Source organism: Mytilus californianus, unplaced genomic scaffold (genome assembly GCF_021869535.1).
Source record: "Mytilus californianus isolate M0D057914Y unplaced genomic scaffold, xbMytCali1.0.p SCAF_5, whole genome shotgun sequence".
Classification (NCBI taxonomy): Eukaryota; Metazoa; Mollusca; class Bivalvia; order Mytilida; family Mytilidae; genus Mytilus; species Mytilus californianus.
In genome coordinates, this window is record NW_026262701.1 from 100635207 (window position 1) to 100659186 (window position 23980).

The following is a 23980-nucleotide window of genomic DNA, read 5'->3' on the forward strand; positions in this document are numbered from 1 at the left end:
TCATGGCGACTATAAAATTTTCGAAGGGGTGATTTCAACTACACCACTTGAAACTCTTGATTTAATAGCTTCCCTGTGAGCAGCAGCCCTCTTTCAGGGAAATCATGATAGGAAATGCAAGCTCTGTAATATAGTTTCAACTGGAAGATATATACTTCATAAGCAGACGCTTCTGGAATGTTGCTACATAGAAATGGAAGGTTCACAATTGGGAAGCTAAAATCAAAAGATTCGTTCTCAATTGACCCTCATTGTCAATTTCTAGGTGTAAGTCAAGATATGAGGCAGAATTGACTGTATCTATTGCATCATTTATTTCAAGTTTGATAGAATAGATGCGTTCAACATAGTCACCAAACGTTCAATTATGTGAGAGGACATCATCTATATAGTGTCACCATACTAGTTGAACGTGAAGTTAAAGGATGATGCTACATTACATTCTTTCATTCCTCTTTAGAAGCTCCTGTATGAGATCTGTCGTATATGAATAAAGAAACAAATTTAGAAGAACAGGAACACAGTTGGTTCCCATATGAATGTCAGTTGTCTGTTGAAAACACGTCCTCCAAAAGATAACAAATATGTTGCCAATAAAAAAGTCGAACACATTGAAGATGTTAGTTTCCGAAAATATTTTGTTTGAACAAGAGCAGCTTTTTTAAGTGTGGTTTATCCCTTTCTAAATCAAGATATGTGTATATTCATATCAATTCGCCATTCAGTTTTATGAAACAAAGTTGGACTTTTTTCTTTCAATCTGTTTTGTATGTTTAGAATAAACTCATCATAGATACAAGGCTAAGTATTGTGTACGCCAGACTAGAAAAATGTAAAGAGTAGAGATGTCACATGTTATCACACTATTGCAAGAGGAAATAGAGACTTACATGTAATCTAACAAATCGTTGGAATTTTTAAGTTTCCACATCTGATTCACACCGCCCTTGAGTATGTAGTTTCACAGTAACTCGGAAGCCCGGTTTTGATTGCTGAGGAAACAGATATTAATAATTTAGAAAGATTTAGTAGACAAAGCAATATAACGCTATTTTGTAATTTTGGTATTCAGTACAGTGAAGGAAGATCCAGTTTTTCAACTTTGGTTGAACTTTATAAGGGCTAATTTCATCAATGAATCCCTAGAAAGATTTAGTAGACAAAGCAATATAACGCTATTTTGTAATTTTGGTATTCAGTACAGTGAAGGAAGATCCAGTTTTTCAACTTTGGTTGAACTTTATAAGGGCTAATTTCATCAATGAATCCCTTGTGGAAATGTAAATCTTTTCTTCATGCAGCATCTGTCAAATACGTTCAAAAGGTCTCATGTGGCGAAAAGGAAAATAGAAGAATATGAAGTACCAGCAATTCCTCTCTTTTACCTGCTGTTTCTTAATTTGGTACTTTTGTGATATCTAGCTATAATCAAAATCACAGAACTTTTGATGATGACAGCATTAATAAGTGAAAATATCTGAATAGTGAATACATTATCTTTTACATCAGGGATCAGCTTAGTTTACCAACATTAACAATGAGGTTGCTAATGATGAGACCTGTTTAAGTCGGTTATGGTTTTTACCTTACCGGTATATTCATGTTCCATTGGTAAAATATCTATGCATTGCAGGTCAACAAAACTTGGTAAGAATAATTTATATAAGGAGTTTGTGTCTATCTGACATATGCCATATAAACTTGAGCTAATTAGGTGAAGATCACAGAATTGTGTCCATTTGAGAAAGAATGGCATAAATTTTCAAAATTTGGCCATGCATATATGGTATTTACGCATTATAGGCTTTATATATATGGTTGGAAATTCTTATTAAACACATAACATTAAATTTCACCTGCCATTTAGATGCCCAGTCAACCAATTTGGTACAGATCTTTTTGTAACTGATTACAGTACAATTTATTGCCAATTATTAAAAGTAATCGTGTGCAAAAAGGCGCCACTTTGACTTTCAACTCCAATATTATTATGTACAAAAGGAACATCAATGGGCCTAAAACTGTCTCTTGTGGTACTCTTGATTTCACAAAGGTGTTTCCAGATGTTTCACCTTCAACTGCTACATTATAAAAAAATAAGGAGTCGTGGTATGATTGCCAATAAGAAAACTACGTATCCACCAAAGTTCAAATGAAGTTAATGTAAGCAATTATAGGCAACTGTACGGCCTGTACATACTGTTGACGTTGCGTACGTGAGCCACTGATCTTTTCTGTCGTGCTGGTAATTCTCCAAACTATATACCAGCGTAATAAATGTTGCCTCGGCTTACCTCAGCATAAACAAACCAACAGACTATGTATGCTATTAAAGATCAAGCAACCATGGACTAATAGATATAGACAGACAACAATATATAATCCCCAACGACAGCCGGACCAGAGGTATAGGCCGCCTTTATTAAGAAAGAACAAAAACTTACACCTATGGACAGTCATTCTTCCCAAAGACCATCAGGGATTGGAATCGATTCCCATCTAATTCTTAAGTCACCTCGGTCGATACAATAGAGGGATTCAGAGCTGTTCTGTAAGCAGGCTCTGAAAGGAAGTAGTCAGCACACTGCCACAGCCTGTTTATAGTTTAATTGTAAATTGGACGCTGCATGTTTTAAATTATAGCTTTGAGAAGAATAGCTGTGTTGCCCAGCACTGCGCAAAGTTTTCGCGGGACAATACACAGTCATGTATGAATTCGGTTCCTTGGAAAAGAAAATACTCAGGCTTTCCGATGCATCTGGTTGATGTGATCATTGAAATATAATTACCCTTTATCATAATTAATCCCAAAATTAGGAATTATATATACAATTACAACTTTAATGAAATTTTTAACAAGCCATTTTTCTGTCAATGGCAAAGTTCTCTTGTCTTCATAAGATGAACAATAAGGATTAATTAAACAAAACAAAAACGTATATACACACGCCAAAAACACCTGTTTACTGAAAAAATGTCATACCACCAATATAAAAGTATAAACAGAGACATATGTGTATATATGTCTCTGGTATAAACGAGACTGAATCCATACAAAACTTTTCAAGACATCTGCAGTCATTATCCCTACTTAAAGCTTTATGTTTAATTCTCTTATTTCAATAGTCTATATTCAATATAAATACATGTTTAACAATATCTTATGGATCCAAGTATTTTTTCTTCTGTATGTATTTCTCGAAAAGTTTTATAATTATCTCGACAATTCGTACAAAAAGTTGTTAAAATTACGTAACACAAAAACAATGTTGAAAAAACAGTAAAAAAACCACAACAGAAAACACAATCTACGAATCATACCGAGTTTGTTCACTTTATTCTTATATTTAAATAATGGTAGGCCGAGTTTTGTTAAAGGCCGAGTTTGTTTTTTAAGCAGCGATCTCGAGTTGACCACCGGAACGGGAACCGTAATTGGTTCTTTTAATAGGATAGGGGATTTCCAATATTTTCATCTTTGCTGGGTTCCAAAATATAACATGTCAGAATTAGATTATCTAAATGAACCACAGTGCATGAAACACGGTCCCAGATGGCGAGCAAGATTTCAGCAATTAATGAACATCTTAAGGACTAAATTCACAAAGCAATATTTCTATAAAGTAGGCGAGGCCGTCTGTACATGCGGCCCAGACGATGATATTTTCAGGTTTTTGCCGGAAAAAGTACAAGAAAAACGTACAAGAAAATCGAAAGGTTACGTTTTTTGTTAATATTAATATATTGTATTATGAGGTACATGTGTTCTTCTTTCTGCACAACAGGGACAAAAACACTTCCTCCTTGCATGCAACTTTCATTTCACATTAGTATTCTTGGAATAGACAAGTTTCCAAATTATTTTGATTCCAACTTTCCTGGTTGACCTAGGGTCATTCTGGGAAAACGTCATAAGACATTGTTACATAAAAACATTTGCCTTGTGACATCAAATTTTTCTGATGAAAGGCACTAGTTGGAAAGTCATGTATTCTTCTTCCTGTAAGCAGCCCTTGTCAACTGGTTGACTATTCTGCCACATTTTAAGAGTGAGGGGTACCAAGATTTCCTGAGGATTGCAAGAACAAATTAATATCCCGAGGACAAATTGATTTGTCCCGAAAACATGATTTTACATGGTGTTATACTGCTTAAATTAGTGTAACAGCATACAATTATAAGGTTTAAGACGTTTTAGAGGTTTATACTCAATAAAAGTACAAGTTATCTTCAGAAAATCGATTTGTATGTCTTTAATCTTTGTTAAGAGGATAGGTCATAAAGACATAATAAATACATCACAGATTCCTTCCAACACTTATATTATGTTTAAATCGGGTATTGCATAATGTTACCTTCCAATGTGATATTACGGGTAAAATAAATATTGAATATGAAATTAAATAAACAGAAAACACACATAATATATATAAACGCCTAAAAGGGTACAAATCAACACCAATAACAAAAAAAGGAAACATTAAATGTAATTATCTATAATTATATACAAGAAAATTGCCTACCTTTTCAAAGATTTCTCCCCATCGAACTCTCTACTGGTGAAACAACAATTCTCACATAGAAAACACAGATTAGCATCAGACCATTTCTCTAATAATAAATCACTCATGGGTACACATTTGGTATGGACCCATTTCTCACATCCAGTGCACTGAATTGTGTCAATGACACAATCTTCAGTACATTTTATACACGGATATTTCATTTCCTCTGACATTTTGGAAAGAATAGGCACCAAAATTGTAAATTACTTTTTATATGCCCATGTTACTAAAATAATACCAAGCCATTGTCTTCCATATTTTGTTGAAGAAAAAAATTTGAGAAAATTTAGTATTCTGTATTGAAACAACACCAAGCTTAAGATTAAAAGGAGATATTTCGAGAAAATTGTATTGTAATAACAGCATTTAAACATATCATAAGAAAACAATATAATAACTCAGATTTTGGAAACATGTTTTTTCAGTTAAACTTTTGACGATTCATAATTAATTGCATTAACAATATTAAATAACAACAATCAGTTTATCATATGAATGTAAAATAAAGGAAATAATTTGATAAGCTTAAATACCCGAAAGAAGTTATGATAACTGTATTAACTTTTCATCATTTCAGGTTTTTTAAAGAATCTATTCTTTCAGTACTTTTAATACTTTTATTTTTTTTAAGTTGTCTACCTTTTGAATAATTTTGTCCGCCATATTGTTTTCAACAAGGAATTTGCATACAAGACCTACTAATCGATTTCTTGAAGTGAAATTGCACTTTTATTGAGTAAAAACGAATAATAACTTAAAATTATAATCTTTAGTATTGTTTAAAGTAGTATAACACCATGTAAACACATGTTTTCGGGACAAATCAATTTGTCTTTAAGATATTCATTTGTTCTTGCAATCCTCGGGAAATCGTGAAAAGAGTGAGCACATGAAAAATTTTGAAAATCTGTGTCCAGAGCGATTTTCTGGTGGGTGGCAATACCAGAAAATCGCTCTTACAAATAAATTAGACAGGGCTCAGTATATTGTAAAATAAAATTACATTGTTGAAGTCTTACAAAATATGCCATTTTTTTTCCTTTACAATTACAATATGTATTTATTCCACAACAAGTGTTCCTAATATAGAACCTTTCCTCACCTAGGCATCTTTAACCCCTTTGAGATGAACGATAAATCTGTCATACCTGTCAACCTATGACAATGAAAATTAATGCAGGTGATGACCTGCATAGAAGAATGAAATCTCAGGTCATAATGCGTACAAACTTTTTCGAGCTGAATTTCAGTATTTAGGGGACATTTTTCTTATAATTTATATCAAAGTTTCCAAAACATGTCCACATGGTTAAGTAATTTAAAATTGTACAGTTTATTATTTCATTGCACTTGGAGGCCATATGTAATTGTAATTGGCTGTAATTAATTACAATTTCTCAAGTAATTGAATGTAATGTGTAATTGAGCATTTTTTCAATTACAAGTAATTGAAAGTAATGAATTACAAAGCCAAAATTGTCTGTAATTGACAATTACTTTTCAATTACAACTCAATTACATTTGAAATTTGGGATCAGAAAGATTGAATCTTGTGTTTTCTCAAAAAATTATGAAAAGCCATGACCTTAGCAAATGTAGTTAGCTGACAAATCAAAGCCTACACAGTATACCTTCTACACAACCATGGAAGATTCTTTTTTTTTGTAATAAATGAACAAAAAATTAAAAAGAAAAAAAATATTGTAGAAACATGCCATAATTTGTATTTAAAAGAAACCATTAGTAAGTCACCGTCTTATACCTTAATAAGCTTGTTACCTACATGTATATTCAGATGGATATTGTTAGACATTGATTTAACATAATCAATTTGAAAGGTCATAAGTCAATCAATAAATATGACCTCTGGCTATTTGTTTTATCATAAACTATATAATGAGTGTTTTTACAACAGTTATGTTTGCATGTTAAACAGGTGTTAAGCCAATTAGAGAGGGATAAATATACCCCTAGGTACATGATTTTTTAAAAGTTAATTAATTGTGATTAAAACTACATTATATTTTTTAAAAAGCCAGACTTTCTAAATCATTTCTTTAGGAAAAATAATTTTAATAAGTTGTGATCAAATTAAAAAAATAAAATTTTATCTATAGGGCTCTCTTCTTGTATCATTTTCAATGAAATACATTAAAACATAAAATTTCAATAGGTAATTAAACAAAATTTAATATTTTGCAAATATTGAATAAGGCTTTTTATCATTTTGCGCATTAAATCAAACCAGACATCTAGTCCTAACGATTCCTGATAGAAAAAGTATTATGTGCACTTCAGATTTATGTTTGTTTTTTCTTTATTCCCATAACACACCAGATATTGAATTTTTACTCTTCTTTGATACTGGCTGAATTTGAAAATAGTCACTGTAGATCTCATTTGTTATTACTATAAAGCAATGTATGATAATTATGTACATATGATAGAATAAATGCATGTTATAAATTTTCCTTTCAAAAGTAATTGAAGTAATTAATTACATTTGCCAAGTAATTGGAAAGTAATTAATTACATTGTCAAAAAAAGTCAAATGTAATGTGTACTTCAATTGAAGATTTTGTAATTGTAATTGAATGTAATTAATTACTTTCAAAAGTAATTGACCCCATGTCTGAGTCATGCACATCAAGATCAAGCAAAGTTTATAACTTTCTCAAACATGAAATGCATCTGTAGATGATGGTAGGACCAGCAAGAACGAGGACACAAAATTTATGGAATAAATAAAAAGACTTGTAATGGTCAACAGTCTGTCTTTTACATGCATATAGTTTTCTCCTGTATCTGACACCATTTTTGGTAGTGTACTTGAATATAAGTAGTCTAGAAAGTTCTACAATACAACAACTCAGCAGCTTAAAGTGAAAATTTAATGGTGAAAATAGAGTTTTTTTTCTCCCTGGCAGGGCATCATTAACAAATTTCACAACATTTATATTTGATATAGGCACTGAAATATGTCAATCTCATTAAATTACTAAAGTACAGCAATCCTTAAATTTCTTTAAAAACAGTCTTCACATATTTGATTTTTGTTGAAAAATATGTTTTTGGAATGAAATTGTTTTATGTTCTTTAGAATACAATGTTTACAATTAAGAAACGGTAAAATGCTGCTCAAAGCCTAGGTTGACACTTTCCGTGTTCAGTATAAAAAGCTGTATGTTACATTTTGTATCTCATTGACCCCTTACCAGCCATCACACAGCAGATTAATCTCAGACTACCACACCTTTTACATACAGTTAAACTTAAACTTAAACTCAACCCCTCTGCGAGACTGATGAATTTGTTCTGATTAGGCAGAGTTTTTGTAAAAAAGATTGGTTAACTTACAGAGGTTTCCATCTTGCATATTGTCAGTTTAGACAGATTTAACTGCAGTTTATTTTATTATTGATCAATTTTAGATACAAGGTGGGCAGAACTAATAACTGATGAAGTAGCAGATGAATGTTATAAATATTTTGACAATTATATTGAAACAAACTTTGACAAAACAAAAGATGAATATGGACATCTAAAAAATATATTACATGTTTTGAAGGAACGTGGACAATTTTCAAGTAGACTTAACAGTGCTAATAGGTTTCTATATGTTTTCTACAAGTTTGATAAAGATAAAGATACGTCCTTATTAAATCCACCCCCAGAACCTCCTAAAAAAGAGGAGGCCAAAGAAGGTGTTAAAGAAGAGCCCATGACTCCTGCTGTACCATTGGAGAAATTAGATATGCACTTAAAATCTTTAAGGCCAGAAGATGTAGGGAATTTCATAGGAAAGAAGGGAATCCATATAAGGCGACTTCTGAAAGAAAAACAAGGAAGTAAGATAACAATGGGAAAAGAAGAGGGTCATGTAAAGATTGAGATAGAAGCTACAAAAGAAGACTTACAGGAAATAAAGGATAGACTTTTACAGAGAGAAGCCCTGGTCAATCAGGCGAGACGACAGCATGAAGAATCAGTAAGTTAATTAATTCAACTTGTTTAATTTAAATAAAATATTCAACTCTTTATGATAATCTTAAAAATTGAAGAGGATTTTTTGGTTGCTTAACATCCAGTGGCAAATATTCAATCTTAAATATTAGTGCAATAGCTATACATGTACTATAATAACACTATCAGCTATGTGTTGATATATGATGTTTTGATAAAAAAACTCATAAAAATGTTTGACTATTATAAAGTTCTTGATGTATTTGCTTTTACAGTGTTCATAATATAATAATTTAATTTTGGATGTAAGGTGTCTTCTGATTGGCTGACGTTGTTTTGTTTATCAGTTCATAGACATAATTTTGTCATGTGACCGTGACGTCATCAACGTTTTTTCATGGTTTACTCAGGTTTAAAATGGAATTTAGATTAAATTATAAGAAATGACTGTAATATTTTTTCTGTCTATTCGAAATAACATAAAAAATGTGGTGCACAGTGAGCACCACATTTTTGATGTTATTTCTTCATAGACAGAAAAAATATTACAGTCATTCCTTAAATGCATCCATTTTTCGTGTATTTATTTATTCAAAATGAACACTTGAGTATCCCTTTGGTTGACATAAAGTTCTTGAGTACAAACTTTTGACATTTCTAGTGAATATTATAACTTACTGCACAGTGCATAGACATATAATATTCCTTGCAGAAATCACCACAATATACTCATACACTATCGCTGCAAAAAGTTAAATATGATAAAGAGTCTTTGGAAAAGTGTTAACATACAATATTTAAAGGAGTTATTGCAAGATATTGTTGAATATCAAATTATCATTTTTGATAGAATATTAATTGAACTTGCAAGGTTGTAAATAATTGATTATTATATTGTTCATATTTTTTAAGTCTTGTTTCTTGTTTTAGGTTAGACAGTATAATGAGATGATGGGTGAACCATGTAAGTACACTTGCACTTATTCAACAAACAGAATGATCAATTTACTGTAGCATTCCAGAATTGTCATGATAGTAACATTTTAAAAAACAACATGGATATGCTATTTGCTCACATTAACATGACGTAAGGCTAAAGTGTTGAACATTTTTATAGAACAACATCTCTCTGGAAATTATTGGTCTTACTCAATGTTCATTCTAAAACTTTTAGTAAACTCTTCAAGCTTAAAAATTATCTCTTTTAGTTTTGTATTTAATGCATCATTTAGGCACCAAAAATTTATCTTTTATGAGGAGCATCAGATTTGTTCTCTATGCAACAAACAATTGTTTATCAAAACTTCATCAAAAACAAACTACATTTTCAACACCATACAGGAACCACACTCCCCCACATACACAAAAGTCCAATGTTCATTACCTTAATTGTGATGTAAAACTATACATATATTAAATTCTGACATCCATAGAAAAACAATTTGATGGCAAAGAACTACTAAAGAAATCTGAAACACGTTAAGTCTTTTTGAAACACTTTTTATTTTCCAGCATCAATGGACTATCAGTCAGCCGAAGAAAGCATGGATCGTAAGTTAACATATTACTTATTAATACATTATGTATTATTATCCTCTTGAACAATTATTGCACTGCTTTTATAATAATTTTCAAAGAGAACATAACAATCTTCATCCACTCTCAAAATTTATATTTCATGACCTTATCTGAAGGAGATTGAATAGTTTTGGAGAACACACCGTATTATGCCAATAATATTTTTGAAATTTGAATTAAGCCATATTATTTGATAAAATAAAGATGACAAGAGTGTACTAGTTTTACATTTACATGGCAAATGATTCATGCAAAGCAGGAGAGTGACGCTTACCCTGTTGTTGCACCAGCTCTTGTTCCACTTTGAGTTCATGTGATTCCCTTAGTTTTAATGGAAGTATTATCAAATACAGAGCTATGCTGAGTGTAACATTATACATATGTGACTGGAACTATCTATGCTGAATTGTTGAACAAATATAAATCAATACCAACTGAGGATTCTTTAATATACAGTATTAGGCCAAAATTAAAACTAGGTTCCCCACACCCCGACCGACTGGAAAAAAGGTTGCTGACTCAAAATATTTTTGGGTCTTTTCTAAAACAAAATGTTTTTTTCGTCTGATCTCTGATTTCCGGAAATAGCTATCCGGATTTGACATCTCACTTAATGTGTATTGGCCTGCAATTGTACCTATCTATGTTTGAATATTCATAATCTGGACTCAATCATCTAATTATTTCTGTTTGTTTATTTTTCTGCCTAGTTCGTTCAGCCATATTGAATTTCATCGTGATGTCATTAAAGTTCCATGAAAAGATAACACGTGTTGGTTTGTTTACGATAAACTGGATAGAAGAATCGTGTGATTTTATTTCTTCGGAACACTTATAAACACAAAATTACTGTGAAGTATACTTTATAATAGTATTTCCATTAGTAATTATCATTAAATACCGGTATACTTTAATTCAAAAAGGATGTGTCAAGGATATGAATATTCAAACATAGATAGGTACGAGCTATGTAAAGATGGAAAATAATGAAATTCTTGCAAATAACTGCGACCTGAACCTTTGTCGCATACTGAAAGTATAAACAAAGGAAATCCGTAGCTCTATTTCCCTATGGTACTCGAAGATAAAGAAATTTCGTTGGTACCTAAGAGCTACAGTCCTACAGCTAGGTTTCTATATGTCTGACAATACATTTTCCCAAAAAAAAAACCTACCTACCGACCTACCGGCAAAAAATCGGGTCGGGTGTGGGGAAAAAAGATTTTTATATGACCGCAAAAAAATTTTTGCAATCGTATATTGGTATGACGTTGGCATCGTCGTCGTCCGAAGACACACTGGTTTTCGCACTCTAACTTTAGTTTAAGTGAATGGATCTCTATGAAATTTTAATATAAGGTTCAATACCACAAAAGGAAGGTTGGGATTGATTTTGGGGGTTATGGTACCAACAGTTAAGGAATTAGGGGCCAAAAAGGGGCCAAAAATAAGCATTTTTGTAACTTCCAGACATAACTTGTGTGTTAGTGTATGGATCTCTCTGACATTGTACCACAAGGTTCCATATCACAAAGGGAATGCTGGGATTGATTTTGGGGGTAATTGCCTCAAAATTTTAGGAATTAGGGGCCATAAAAGGGGCAAAAAACAAGCATTTTTATATGGACAAATACTTTAGTACAAAACATAATTTAAAGCAGTGTAAGGGAGATAAATCAAATACATCATTTGAATTACCTCCCTTACACTGCTTTTAAACTATGTATAAAGTAATTGTTAATGAACAATTAAGACAATTTAAAACAGTGTAAAGGAGGTAATCCACATACAACGCTTTGAATACTTCCCTTACACTGCTTTTAAATTATGTTTAAAGAAATGCATATTTATAAAGGAAGACCAGTAAAAATATCTGCAAATGTTGCATCTTTTTTTTTTTTACAAAAAAATCCATATGAAAGATTTGACACCATATTTTAAATTCTATTATAAAATAAATTAAGTAAGCACTATGGTAAATTTAAATGAGTAATTATGGTTGCAAAATTAAACTTTGTTTTATTTCATAAAAAATTGAATTATTGGGGTTCTTTGATATGCCAAATCTAACCGTGTATTTAGATTTTTAATTTTGGGTCCAGTTTTCAAATTGGTCTACATTAAGGTCCAAAGGGTCCAAAATTAAACTTAGTTTGATTTTAACAAAAATTGAATATATGGGGTTCTTTGATATGCTGAATCTAAACATGTATTTAGATTTTTTATTTCGGGCCCAGTTTTCAAGTTGGTCCAAATGGGGGTCCAAAATTAAACTTTGTTTGATTTCAACAAAAATTGAATATATGGGGTTCTTTGATATGCTGAATCTAACCATGTATTTAGATTTTTTATTTGTGGGCCCCGCTATCAAATTGGTTCATATTGAGGTCAAAAAGGTCCAAAATTAAACTTTGTTTTATTTCATCAAAAATTGAATTATTGGGGTTCTTTGATATGCCAAATCTAACCGTTATTTAAATTTTTAATTTTGGGTCTCGTTTTTTAAATTGGTCTACATTAAGGTCCAAAGGGTCCAAAATTAAACTTAGTTTGATTTTAACAAAAATTGAATTCTTGGGTTCTTTGATATGCTGAATCTAAACATGTGTTCAGATTTTTGATTATGGGCCAAGTTTTCAGGTTGGTCCAAATTGGGGTCCAAAATTAAACTTTGTTTGAATTCAACAAAAATTGAATATATGGGGTTCTTTGATATGCTGAATCTAACCATGAATTTTGAATTTTTGGGCCCCGTTATCAAATTGGTCCACATTGAGGTCCAAAGGGTCCAAAATTAAACTTAGTTTGATTTTAACAAAAATTGAATAGATGGGGTTCTTTGATATGCTAAATCTAAACATGTATTTAGATTTTTGATTTTAGGCCCAGTTTTCAAATTGGTCCAAATTGGGGATCAAAATTAAACTTTGTTTGATTTCAACAAAAATTGAATATATGGGGTTCTTTGATATGCTGAATCTAACCATGTATTTAGATTTTTTATTTGTGGGCCCCACTATCAAATTGGTTCATATTGAGGTCAAAAGGGTCCAAAATTAAACTTTGTTTTATTTCATCAAAAATTGAATTATTGGGGTTCTTTGATATGCCAAATCTAACCGTGTATTTTGATTTTTAGTTTTGGGTCCTGTTTTTTAAATTGGTCTACATTAAGGTCCAAAGGGTCTAAAATTAAACTTAGTTTGATTTTAACAAAAATTGAATTCTTGGGGTTCTTTGATATGCTGAATCTAAACATGTGTTTAGATTTTTGATTATGGGTCCAGTTTTCAAGTTGGTACAAGTTGGGGTCCAAAATTTAACTTTGTTTGATTTCAACAAAAATTGAATATATGGGGTTCTTTGATATGCTGAATCTAACCATGTATTTTGATTTTTGGGCCCCGTTATCAAATTGGTCCACATTGAGGTCAAAAGGGTCCAAAATTAAACTTTGTTTGATTTCATCAAAAATTGAATTCTTTGGATTCTTTGATATGCTGAATCTAACCATGTATTTAGATTTTGGATATTGGACCATAATAGGTAAATTAAAAAAAATTAAGTTCTTAGACCACATTCATTCTGTGTCAGAAACCTATGCTGTGTCAAATATTTAATCACAATCCAAATTCAGAGCTGTATCAAGCTTGAATGTTGTGTCCATACTTGCCCCAACTGTTCAGGGTTCGACCTCTGCGGTCGTATCAAGCTGCGCCCAGCGGAGCATTTTATTTAAATTGCGGCCTTAGGCTCAAATGGTATTGTACTCTTTTTAAAAGGTACTCTATCCCTAAGACTTTGAATACAGTATTCAATGTTCATTATATTTGCATTGACCGGCTGATTTTAATCAAATTTTTCTCCTGACTAAAATTTGACAACCATTACTGGTATATGCTATACTCAGTACCAGCAATTTATTTCTGTCCATTGAATAAAAGTGTCAGTTACAAAAAATGTATGGCTCTTTTAGACCCTTGTAATTTTAAAACTGTTAAAGTTATATATATCTGTTGCCATACCATGGATTTTCTTCTAGTTAGGAACATGGCAAACTATCCCACCTGAAGAGGGAAATTTTATGTACTGTTGAACATTTTTTTTTGTGCTTTTTAATCCTGAAAAACTATGAGGTACCAAACCTGAAATGTATTGTGCACACTGAAAGGTTTATATATACATGGCATGTTAATATTTCCAAGGAGTAACAGAATTCACAGAAATTGTTTTGGCAAAACAAAATAAAAGGATTTTTTATTTTCTGGTGAAATGGCATTTCAAAAATATGTTTTATATTAGTTATTTCTTTATTCTTTACAAAAAAAAGACAAGTTAAATAATATACATGAGTAATAATATTAGTTTTGTAGTGACTTAGGGGGAGTAAGCTTTAATATATATGGGAAAAAATGTATTGGTGAGGCACCAGCTGAACTCCAATACATGTTGTTTCATGTACTCAAATATACTTGTATGCTATGACAATAAGTGGCATAATAACCTCCAATATGAGGTTGCTCTCACCTAAAGAAATAACAAGAAGAATTTTGTCAGAAAAGTGATGCAAAATCCCATATTTAATCTAAAAGTTAAAATTTCAAAACAGCACTCAATGTCAAAAAAATTATGTCAGATGGTAAAAATCTCTTTAGGTCCCTTTATCTTATTTACATATATATTAACAAATCAATTTTTGTTGGTAGTCTGACATTTCAATGCACAAAAATGTCTTTTGAATATCTTTAAAACTTATATCACATAATCACAGAGAAAAATCTTATTTTTTTCAGAGTAAATAAGGGATTTTAAAACAGGAAACTCAGCCCCTGTTCAGTATAAACATATACTGTGAGAAAACTGAACAGGTTTGTTAGAGGATACGGAATTTGATGAAGTGATGAAGATGAACTGTTTATTTAGAGAATTTTAAATGTGTATATAGGTAAATGGTGGACATTTTATTTGCAGTATAATAAAAAATAAACCACTTGCTTTTAAATGTCTTTATTGTGAAGTATGAGAATAATAATTAAACTGATAAAAGCATTTTATACCATCAGTTTTATTGGACCATGTTTACCAGAGTAATGGGTCTTTGACTATTCTTATAGTGTCACTTTATGAATGCAACTCCTCTGAGACCATTCAACAGAAAGCTCTCATACTTGGTAGGATGTGTAGTTAACCACATTATACATTATTTTGATTTGACCATATTTATGAGAGTTATGGGACTTTTACCATATTTTGGCTTTTGTACCACATTGACATATTGTGACGCACAATTTAATTCCTCAGTTATACAGCCCAGGAACATTTCAGTACATTTTTATGCCCCATCTATGATAGTAGATATCTGAATGCAAGTGCTTATTATTACTATATTCACCCAGTTGTATTATTTGCAATAATAAAAACCTCACAATAATTTCTAAATTTACACTACAGTATTCAATCTTTATATTAACACAGAAACGGTAGATTATGTTTGTTTGTTAATAATTGGTTTGTTTTGGTATGGGAAATCCCAAAGTCAATCAAATCAAATATTAAAATAGTAGGTGCACAATTTACAGGAGAATTTATGCCAGTTAATTTATATCAAGCTGTCTCCAGGGAGTAACTGATAAAATATATTGAATCTTGAGTTTAATTCTATTTACGCCTTGCAACATATCAAAAATAACACCTTAAAAAGAATTGTTGCTCTATGCTTTATGTGCAGAGTGCAAGGAAAAAGAAATTCCTAAAATCAGATCAGACATTTATCCTGCAGGCACAAACAGTCTGTAGATAGCCCTAAGCAAGATATCAGATTCTTAGAATGAATCTTCTGCTTGCAGAACCCTAGCACACTACCACATGAAGTTCAGACAAAATAAATTTCATTAGCACACCTAGCCCAAAGCATGTTGAGCTTTTGCCTTCACTTGGCGTCTGTTGTCTGTTAACAAAATTCTTCTCCTCTGAAATTACTGGGCCAATTGGAACCAATTTTGACCACAATCATCAATTAGATATCTAGCTAATAGAAATCTGTCTAATGATACCACCCGCAGAAATTATTAGAATGTCGTGATCTATCTACTGTCCATTTTGTCAAAAAATTTCAGACAACTCATTATGAGAGTTATTGCAATCTTGTAATAATTATTTGGCCTTGTTTCATAGAAGAATATTTTTGAAAATTGTCAGATCAAAATTAAAGATTGCCTCTAGTCCCTGTGTTTTTAATCCAATCATAGCTAAATTATTAATATACAAATCCTTAATATACAAACAAGAGTGCACACACTGAACTGTCTTACCTGCTTTACTTTATAATATGACTGAATTTATGTTGAAAGTTTGTTATATAAAGGTTTTACTACAAGTATCACATGAAAATAACATGATCAATGATCCATGAAAATAAGTCATTGTCAGCTAGGTGAACCATGCCAAACAGACATGTACACCTTACAATATTTCCACACACCAAATATATTTAGTATCTGGTAAAACTCACAAAACCACGAAAACTTATCATTGACCAATGAACTATGAAAATGAGGTCAAGGTCAGATGAACCATGCCAGACAGACATGTACACCTTATTATTATTCCATCCACCAAATATAGTTGACAAAACCAGTAAAAGTTCAAATGACCACTAAACCATGAAAATGAGGCCAAGTTTAAATGTACCATGCCAGATAGACATGTACACCTTACAATTATTCCACTCACAAAATATAGTGGCCATATTGCTTAAGTATCTGAGAAATAGACCAAGACACAAAAACTAATCATTGTCAAACGAACCTTGAAAATAAGGTCAAGATCAGATGAAACCTACCAGTCGGACATGAACACCTTTCAATCATTCCATACACTAAATATAGTGGTTATATTACTTATATTATCTGAGAAATAGAACAAACCACAAAAACTAAACATTGTCCAATGATCAATGAAATGGTATTACTTATGTTTGAATTTATGTTAAAAGTCTGTAATATAAAGGTTTTACTACAAGTATTATATAAAATTAACATGATCAACGATCAATGAAAATGAGTCACGGCCAGGTGAACCATGCCAGACAGACATGTTTATAGCTTGCTGTTCGGTGTGAGCCAAGGCTCCGTGTTGAAGACCGTACTTTGACCTATAATGGTTCACTTTTATAAATTTTGACTTGGATGGAGAGTTGTCTCATTGGCACTCATACCACATCTTCTTATATCTATGTACACCTATCAATCATTCCACACACCAAATATAGTTGACCTGTTGCGTATAGTATCTGATAAACTAAAAAAAACATGAAAACTTCTCATTGTGACCAATGAACTATGAAAATGAGGTCAAGGTCAGCTGAAACCTGCAGGTCCGACATGTACACCTTACAATTATTACATACACAAAATATAGTGGCCCTATTGCTTAAAGTATCTGAGAAATAGACCAAACCACAAAAACTAATTGTCCAATGAACCATGAAAATAAGGTCAAGGTCAAATGAAACCTACCAGTCGGACATGAACACCTTTCAATCATTTCATACATCAAATATAGTAAAGTTGACCTATTGCTTATTGCATCTGAGATACGGACTTTACCACGAAAACTTACCCCAGTAATCTTGATCACTGATACTTGGAATGAGGTCAAGGACAGGTTAACCCTGTCTAACAGACATGTAGACCTTTCAAGGAACTCCTATATCAAATATAGTTATCCTATTTGTTGTCCTATTTCAAGCATTTCCTGAACCCTGAAAATGATGGCCAAGGACAATGGACATATGACAGACGGAAACTTCGTAACATTAGGTATCTGCATACAAGGTATGAAGCATTCAGGTCTTCTACCTTCCGAAATATAAAGCTTTATACAAATAGGAATCAAATAGTTTTCGCCGTCGCCGAGACAAAAACTACAAAGTCCATCTATCAATAAATTTTGGTCACAAAAAAGCTTTTGTTCTAATTTCATCTTAAAAATTCTATGGAGGTTTGACAGTTATTGATGACTGAAAAACTTAAACCTTAGACTGAATCTGAATGATGATTGTAAAAAAAATAAGTCCTTTTATCAATAAAATACGGAAAATGAAAAATATATATTTTTTAAATTTTGCTCTGGATGCTTTTGGTCATAAACAAGCTTCTGTCCAAATTTCATAAAAAATCCATGATGGTTTGACAAAAAAAGAAGAAAGTAGAACAACAAAAATACCGAACTTCAAGGGAAATTCCAAAACGGATAGTCCTTTATAAAATGGCAAAATCAAAAGCTCAAACTCATCAAACGAATGAAAAACAACGGTCATATTCCTGGCTTGGAGAAAAGATTAAAAATGACACTCCGTAAATTTTATGGACACCATCACGGTTTTTACCTCTTCTTAGATTGTGGTTTAACATCTATGTCGTCTGACTGCTAAGTACCGAACGTGACCTATTCCTGAATATGACTGTTATACCGAGTGTGAATTTGCATTGCTATACGTGTCTCGGTATTTTGTGCATCCAACATTCATGTATTTTTTTTTTATGTTTCTGTTATGGTTTCGGTTGGATAATGTGTTATGTCTTATCGTTTGTAGTCCAAATAATTATAAAATAGCCTTTCAATACCGTCATTGTCATGAAAATTGTTTGGACTGGTATTGTGAAAATAATTGTTTGCATGTTCGTTACGTAAGTGCGTCACTGTTTGTGATGTCCTGTGGTATCTGTCGTTGATCGAAGATGCTCGCTGATGTTCTGCGGTTTGCATGTTGTGTCGACTATTATATTATTTGTTTGTGCGTTTCTCTGTGATGAGTGTGCTGTATTTCTGTCACGTAGTGTTGTCATTTTAGCGATATATATTTTTTTAACATTGCCATGTAAGCGGGAGGGTTTGGCTAGCCATAAAACCAGGTTCAATTCACCATTTTTTCTTAAAATGTCCTGTACCAAGTCAGGAACATGGCAGTTGTTATCAAATAGTTCGTTTCTATGTATGTTGGCGTTCGTTTTTGTTGCACCTCAGTGTTCCTGTTGTTTCTTTGTTTTCCTCTTATAGTTGATGTGTTTCCCTCTGTTTTAGTTTATAACTCGGATTTGTTTTCTCTCAATCGATTAATGACTTTTGAACACCGGTATACTACTGTTGCCTTTATTTGGTACAGACATTTCCTTATGTAGAAAATGGTGGATTAAACCTGGTTTTATAGCTAGCTAAACCTCTCACTTGTATGACAGTCGCATAGCCTAAATTCCATTATATTGACAACAATGTGTGAGCAAAACATACAGGAGCTGGCATGTCAGTAACTGCTAGTAGTCCTTTGTTCATTTATGTATCATTGTCATTTTGCTTAGTTTCTTTTGTTACCTATTCTGACATCGGGCTCGGACTTCTTTTAAACTGAATTTTTACTGTGCGTATTGCTATGTCTTTCTTTATTCTACATTGGCTAGAGGTATAGGGGGAGGGTTGAGATCTCACAAAACATGTTTAACCCCGCCGCATTTTTGCGCCTGTCCCAAGTCAGGAGCCTCTGGCCTTTGTTAGTCTTGTATGTTTTTTAATTTTAGTTCATTTATATGTTTTGGAGTTTAGTGTGACGTCCATTTTCACTAAACTACTACACAAATTTTATTTAGGGGCCAGATGAGGACCACCTCCGGGTGCGGGATTTTCTCGCTGTGTTGAAGACCCATTGGTGGCCTTCGCTGTTGTCTGCTCTTTGGTCGGGTTGTTGTCTCTGACATATTCCCCATTTCCATTCTCAATTTTATAATAGGTAAAAATGTCAAAGTTATTGATGTATAAAAATAACTTCAATCACAGACTGAACCTATAAAATGTTGACGATGCCGTTGCCGCCGACGGAATCTAGGATCGCTGATGTCTCGCTTTCGCGACAAAACGTATCGCATGCTCGACAAAAATTATGGACAAGATGAGATCTACAATTTAGGCAACGAAGTCGAAATTATAATTTAACTCCTTATAAGAGTACTTGCCCTTAAATGACGTTTTAGGCAAAAACTATAGAAGATAGAGTACATATGAAAACAGCAAATATTTCCAGCAAGTCAAGATACACTTTTAAGACAATAAGTCAACAAAGCGGAAATTGTCAATCCACACCTTCCAGGAATTTTTGCCAGTTAATTGCATATTTTACCAACTTATAATTAAGAATTTTGCGGCAAAAACTATAAATATATAGTAAACAGAAAAAAATATCAGCCAGAACTTCAAGAGATTTTAGTCAAGAATTATATTCTAGTCTACAATATTCGAGAGTACATGGTCATTGTTGAATGCACATAGATAAAGGTGAGCAGCATAGGCTCTTATGGGTCTCTAGTTATTGTAGGGGAAGTCGGAGTGCCTGGAGAGAACGACAGACCCACGGCAAGAAAACTGGCAATTCTTGTAAATTCGGGTCGAAATCGAAAGCATCGAGGATATTGATGAAAACAATCTCCTCCTAAGTTTTTCGTGTTCCTCGCTGTCTTACAAGTCGTTTTATATTCAGAGCTTGCATATTTTAAAACCAATTGGCGAAACTGCACCATGACATCGATGTGGTAATACAATGTCAGTTTGTTCGGTAAGTTGACCAGTGGTGGAATCCAGAAATTTTCATAAGGGGGCCCACTGACTGCCTAAGAGGTGGTCCACTCCAGTAATGCTTAAGTTATTTTAAGTTATTCCCTATATAATCAACCAAATTTTTCCCACAAAAGGGGGCAGGCCCCCTAGAAAACCCTCTAAATCCGCCTCTGTTGACGATGCGGTTCACAGTAGAATGGGTACTTGCCTTCAGTTCCACTTCCTTCCAGTTTCTATCTGCATATTATTTTGGGGTGGTATTTGGCCTTCCATCTTTTGATAATTCGATGTGTTTGTAATTATGGTAGCGGTCACCAACATAACTTCGCCTTAGGCCAAAAAAAAAAAATACATGTGTTTCCGAAACGTTCTGGGAAAAAACAGGGTAGGTAGGTAGGCAATATCATTTTATTTTTACAAACATTTTTTAGCTGGTTTCTTCTAGGGAATCTGTCATTTAACAGTGCTTGTTCAAAAATGGCATAAAAAATGTTAGGGTAGGCACTAAATCTATTCTATTCTATTCTAATCTATTGCCTGAAAATGTCTCTATGGATAGTCCCGATGAATAAAAAGTAGTTTTTATACGACCGCAACAAAATATATTGGTATGACGTTGGCGTCGTCGTCGTCGTCGTCCGAAGACACATTGGCTTTCGCACAATAACTTTAGTTTAAGTGAATGGATCTCTATGAAATTTTACCACAAGGTTCAATACCACTAAAGGAAAGTTGGGATTGATTTTGAGGGTTATGGTACCAACAGTTAAGGAATTAAGGGCCCAAATAAGCATTTTTTTTTCTAGTTTCATGACAATAACTAGTGGAACGGTGTATGAATCTCTCTGAAATTGTACCACAAGTTTCCATACCACAAAGGGATGGTTAGGATTGACTTTGGGGGGTTATGGCTCAAACCGTTTAGGAATTAGGGGCAAAAAAGGGGAAAAACAAGTGTATCCTGGTTAATGGACGATTTAAAAGCAATGTAAGGGAGGTAATCAAAATACAATTAAAGTATTAAAAAAAAAAATTGGATTACCTCCCTTACATTGCCTTTAAATTATGTATAAAGATGTTGTATTGTCTTGAGGTGATTAGCTGTCAATTAATTTTTAGAAGTTACTATTAAAGGAATATTAATTTTAGCCATGATTATGTATGTCATTTTCTATTTTAAAACTTTTTTGATGATTTAAATTGGTAATTATGGTTGCAAACTCTATTGGAAATTTGAATTGAGATTATGACCATATATTGAGGGAAAGCATTTTTTTTGGGAAAAAATGGGGAGGTGAAAAAAAAATGGGGGGGGGGGGGGTAAAAAAGAAATTGTGGGGGGGGCAATTTTTTCTCATTTCAGATTTCAGAAATTAAAAAGAAAATTTCTTCAAATATTATTTTTTTGCAAAATAAAGGGGGGGGGGTCAATACGCAACAGCATGGTGTATTGCACAAAAGCAAAGAATTGAATTTAAATTCAAATTATATAATCAATTCTAAGTTCTTTGACTACAGTTATTCTGTGTCAGAAACCTATTATGTGTCAAATATCTAATTACAATCCAAATTCAGACCTGTATCAAGCGCGAATATTGTGTCCATTTTTGCCCCAACTGTTCAGGGTTGGACCTCTGCGGTCGTTTCCAGCTGCGCGCAGCGAAGCATTTTATTGCAGAAAGGTGTGAAGTAATACTTGTCTCTTGCATTTAAGACTTCAATTTCTTGTCACTCCTTATTAAAGATGATACATTTATTTAGTCGAATACACATGACTTCAGAGCATATGACCTATATTTTTGAATCTCATGAACAAATTTCCTTATATTGTGGAACATAAAAACTAATTAAGCATTGCAAAACGTCTGTACTTCAGAAAATATACATATGTTATTATAATGATAAACTTTTCCACTGGTAAAGTATTTGTAGCATTTCCTTCGTTAAGTCTTTCCGGCATAATCATGGTTAAATCATTTGAAATTTTGTAAACGTCTTCTCCATCTAAAATCCTCCAACTCAAACTGTGTTTTATATATATATGGAGTTGTAAACATGCTTTTATGTCGTGTTTGATATCAGAAGTCATATGTAAATATCACGGGGTTTCAAAACATCTAAATACTTTTCGAATCCAAAAATTTCCTTAAAAAGACGGTAATCTAATATTTTCGAGTTCGTTTCAATATCTGAATACAATTTTTATGCCCCCGCCGAAGCGGAGAAGGCATTAAGTTTTACCCTTGTCCGTCTGTCCGTACGTAAGTACCTGCGTCCGTAAATTGGTTTCCGTTCTCTAACTTAAGTTTGCCTCAACCAAATGTTATCAAACTTATACACAATGCTTATTACCACAAAACACAGATCAAGATTGAATTTTGGTGGCGTCACTTTAACCGTTCTAGAGTTATGCTCCTTTACAAATGGAAAAATTGCTAAATTTTTCATTTTTTTTCTAAAAATATCAATGATGTCATTGTTCAAGTAATTTTTATACGACCGCAAAAAAATTTTGCGATCGTATATTGGTATGACGTTGGCGTCGTCATCGTCGTCGTCGTCCGGCGTCGTCGTCGTCGTCGTAGTCGTCCGAAGACATTGGTTTTCGCACTCTAACTTTAGTTTAAGTGAATGGATCTCTATGAAATTTTACCATAAGGTTCAATACCACAAAAGGAAGGTTGTAATTGATTTTGGGGGTAATGGTACCAACAGTTAAGGAATTAGGGGCCAAAAAGGGGCCAAAAATAAGAATTTTTGTAACTTCCAGACATAACTTGTGTGTTAGTGTACGGACCTCTCTGACATTGTACCACAAGGTTCCATATCACAAAGGGAATGCTGGGATTGATTTTGGGGGTAATTGCCTCAAAATTTTAGGAATTAGGGGCCATAAAAGGGGCAAAAAAACAAGCATTTTTATATGGACAAATACTTTAGTACAAAATATAATTTTAAGCAGTGTAAGGGAGATAAATCAAAAACATCATTGGAATTACCTCCCTTACACTTCTTTTAAATTATGTATAAAGTTATGGTTAATGAACAATTAAGACAATTTAAAACAGTGTAAGGGAGGTAATCCACATACAACGTTTTGATTACTTCCCTTACACTGCTTTTAAATTATGTTTAAAGAAATGCATATTTATAAAGGAAGACCAGTAAAAATATCTGCAAATGTTGCATCTTTTTTTTTTACAAAAAAATCCATATGAAAGATTTGACACCATATTTTAAATTCTATTATAAAATAGATTAAGTTAGCA

General features: G+C 32.6%; 1 protein-coding gene and 1 long non-coding RNA gene across 2 annotated transcripts in view; one reads left to right on the top strand and one right to left on the bottom strand.

Moving 5' to 3' along the window:
* The window catches only part of LOC127702195 (uncharacterized), a 305823-nt gene that overhangs the window by 230490 nt on the left and 51353 nt on the right, over positions 1-23980 (bottom strand). The gene's annotated exons all lie outside the window — the stretch shown is intronic.
* On the top strand, positions 3449-15101 carry LOC127702163 (uncharacterized). Its single transcript, XM_052206269.1, has 5 exons — positions 3449-3717; positions 7997-8553; positions 9459-9492; positions 10041-10079; positions 14900-15101. Exons 1-5 carry the CDS (start codon positions 3501-3503, stop codon positions 14902-14904), a joined length of 852 nt encoding a protein of 283 aa, XP_052062229.1. The 5' UTR covers positions 3449-3500; the 3' UTR covers positions 14905-15101.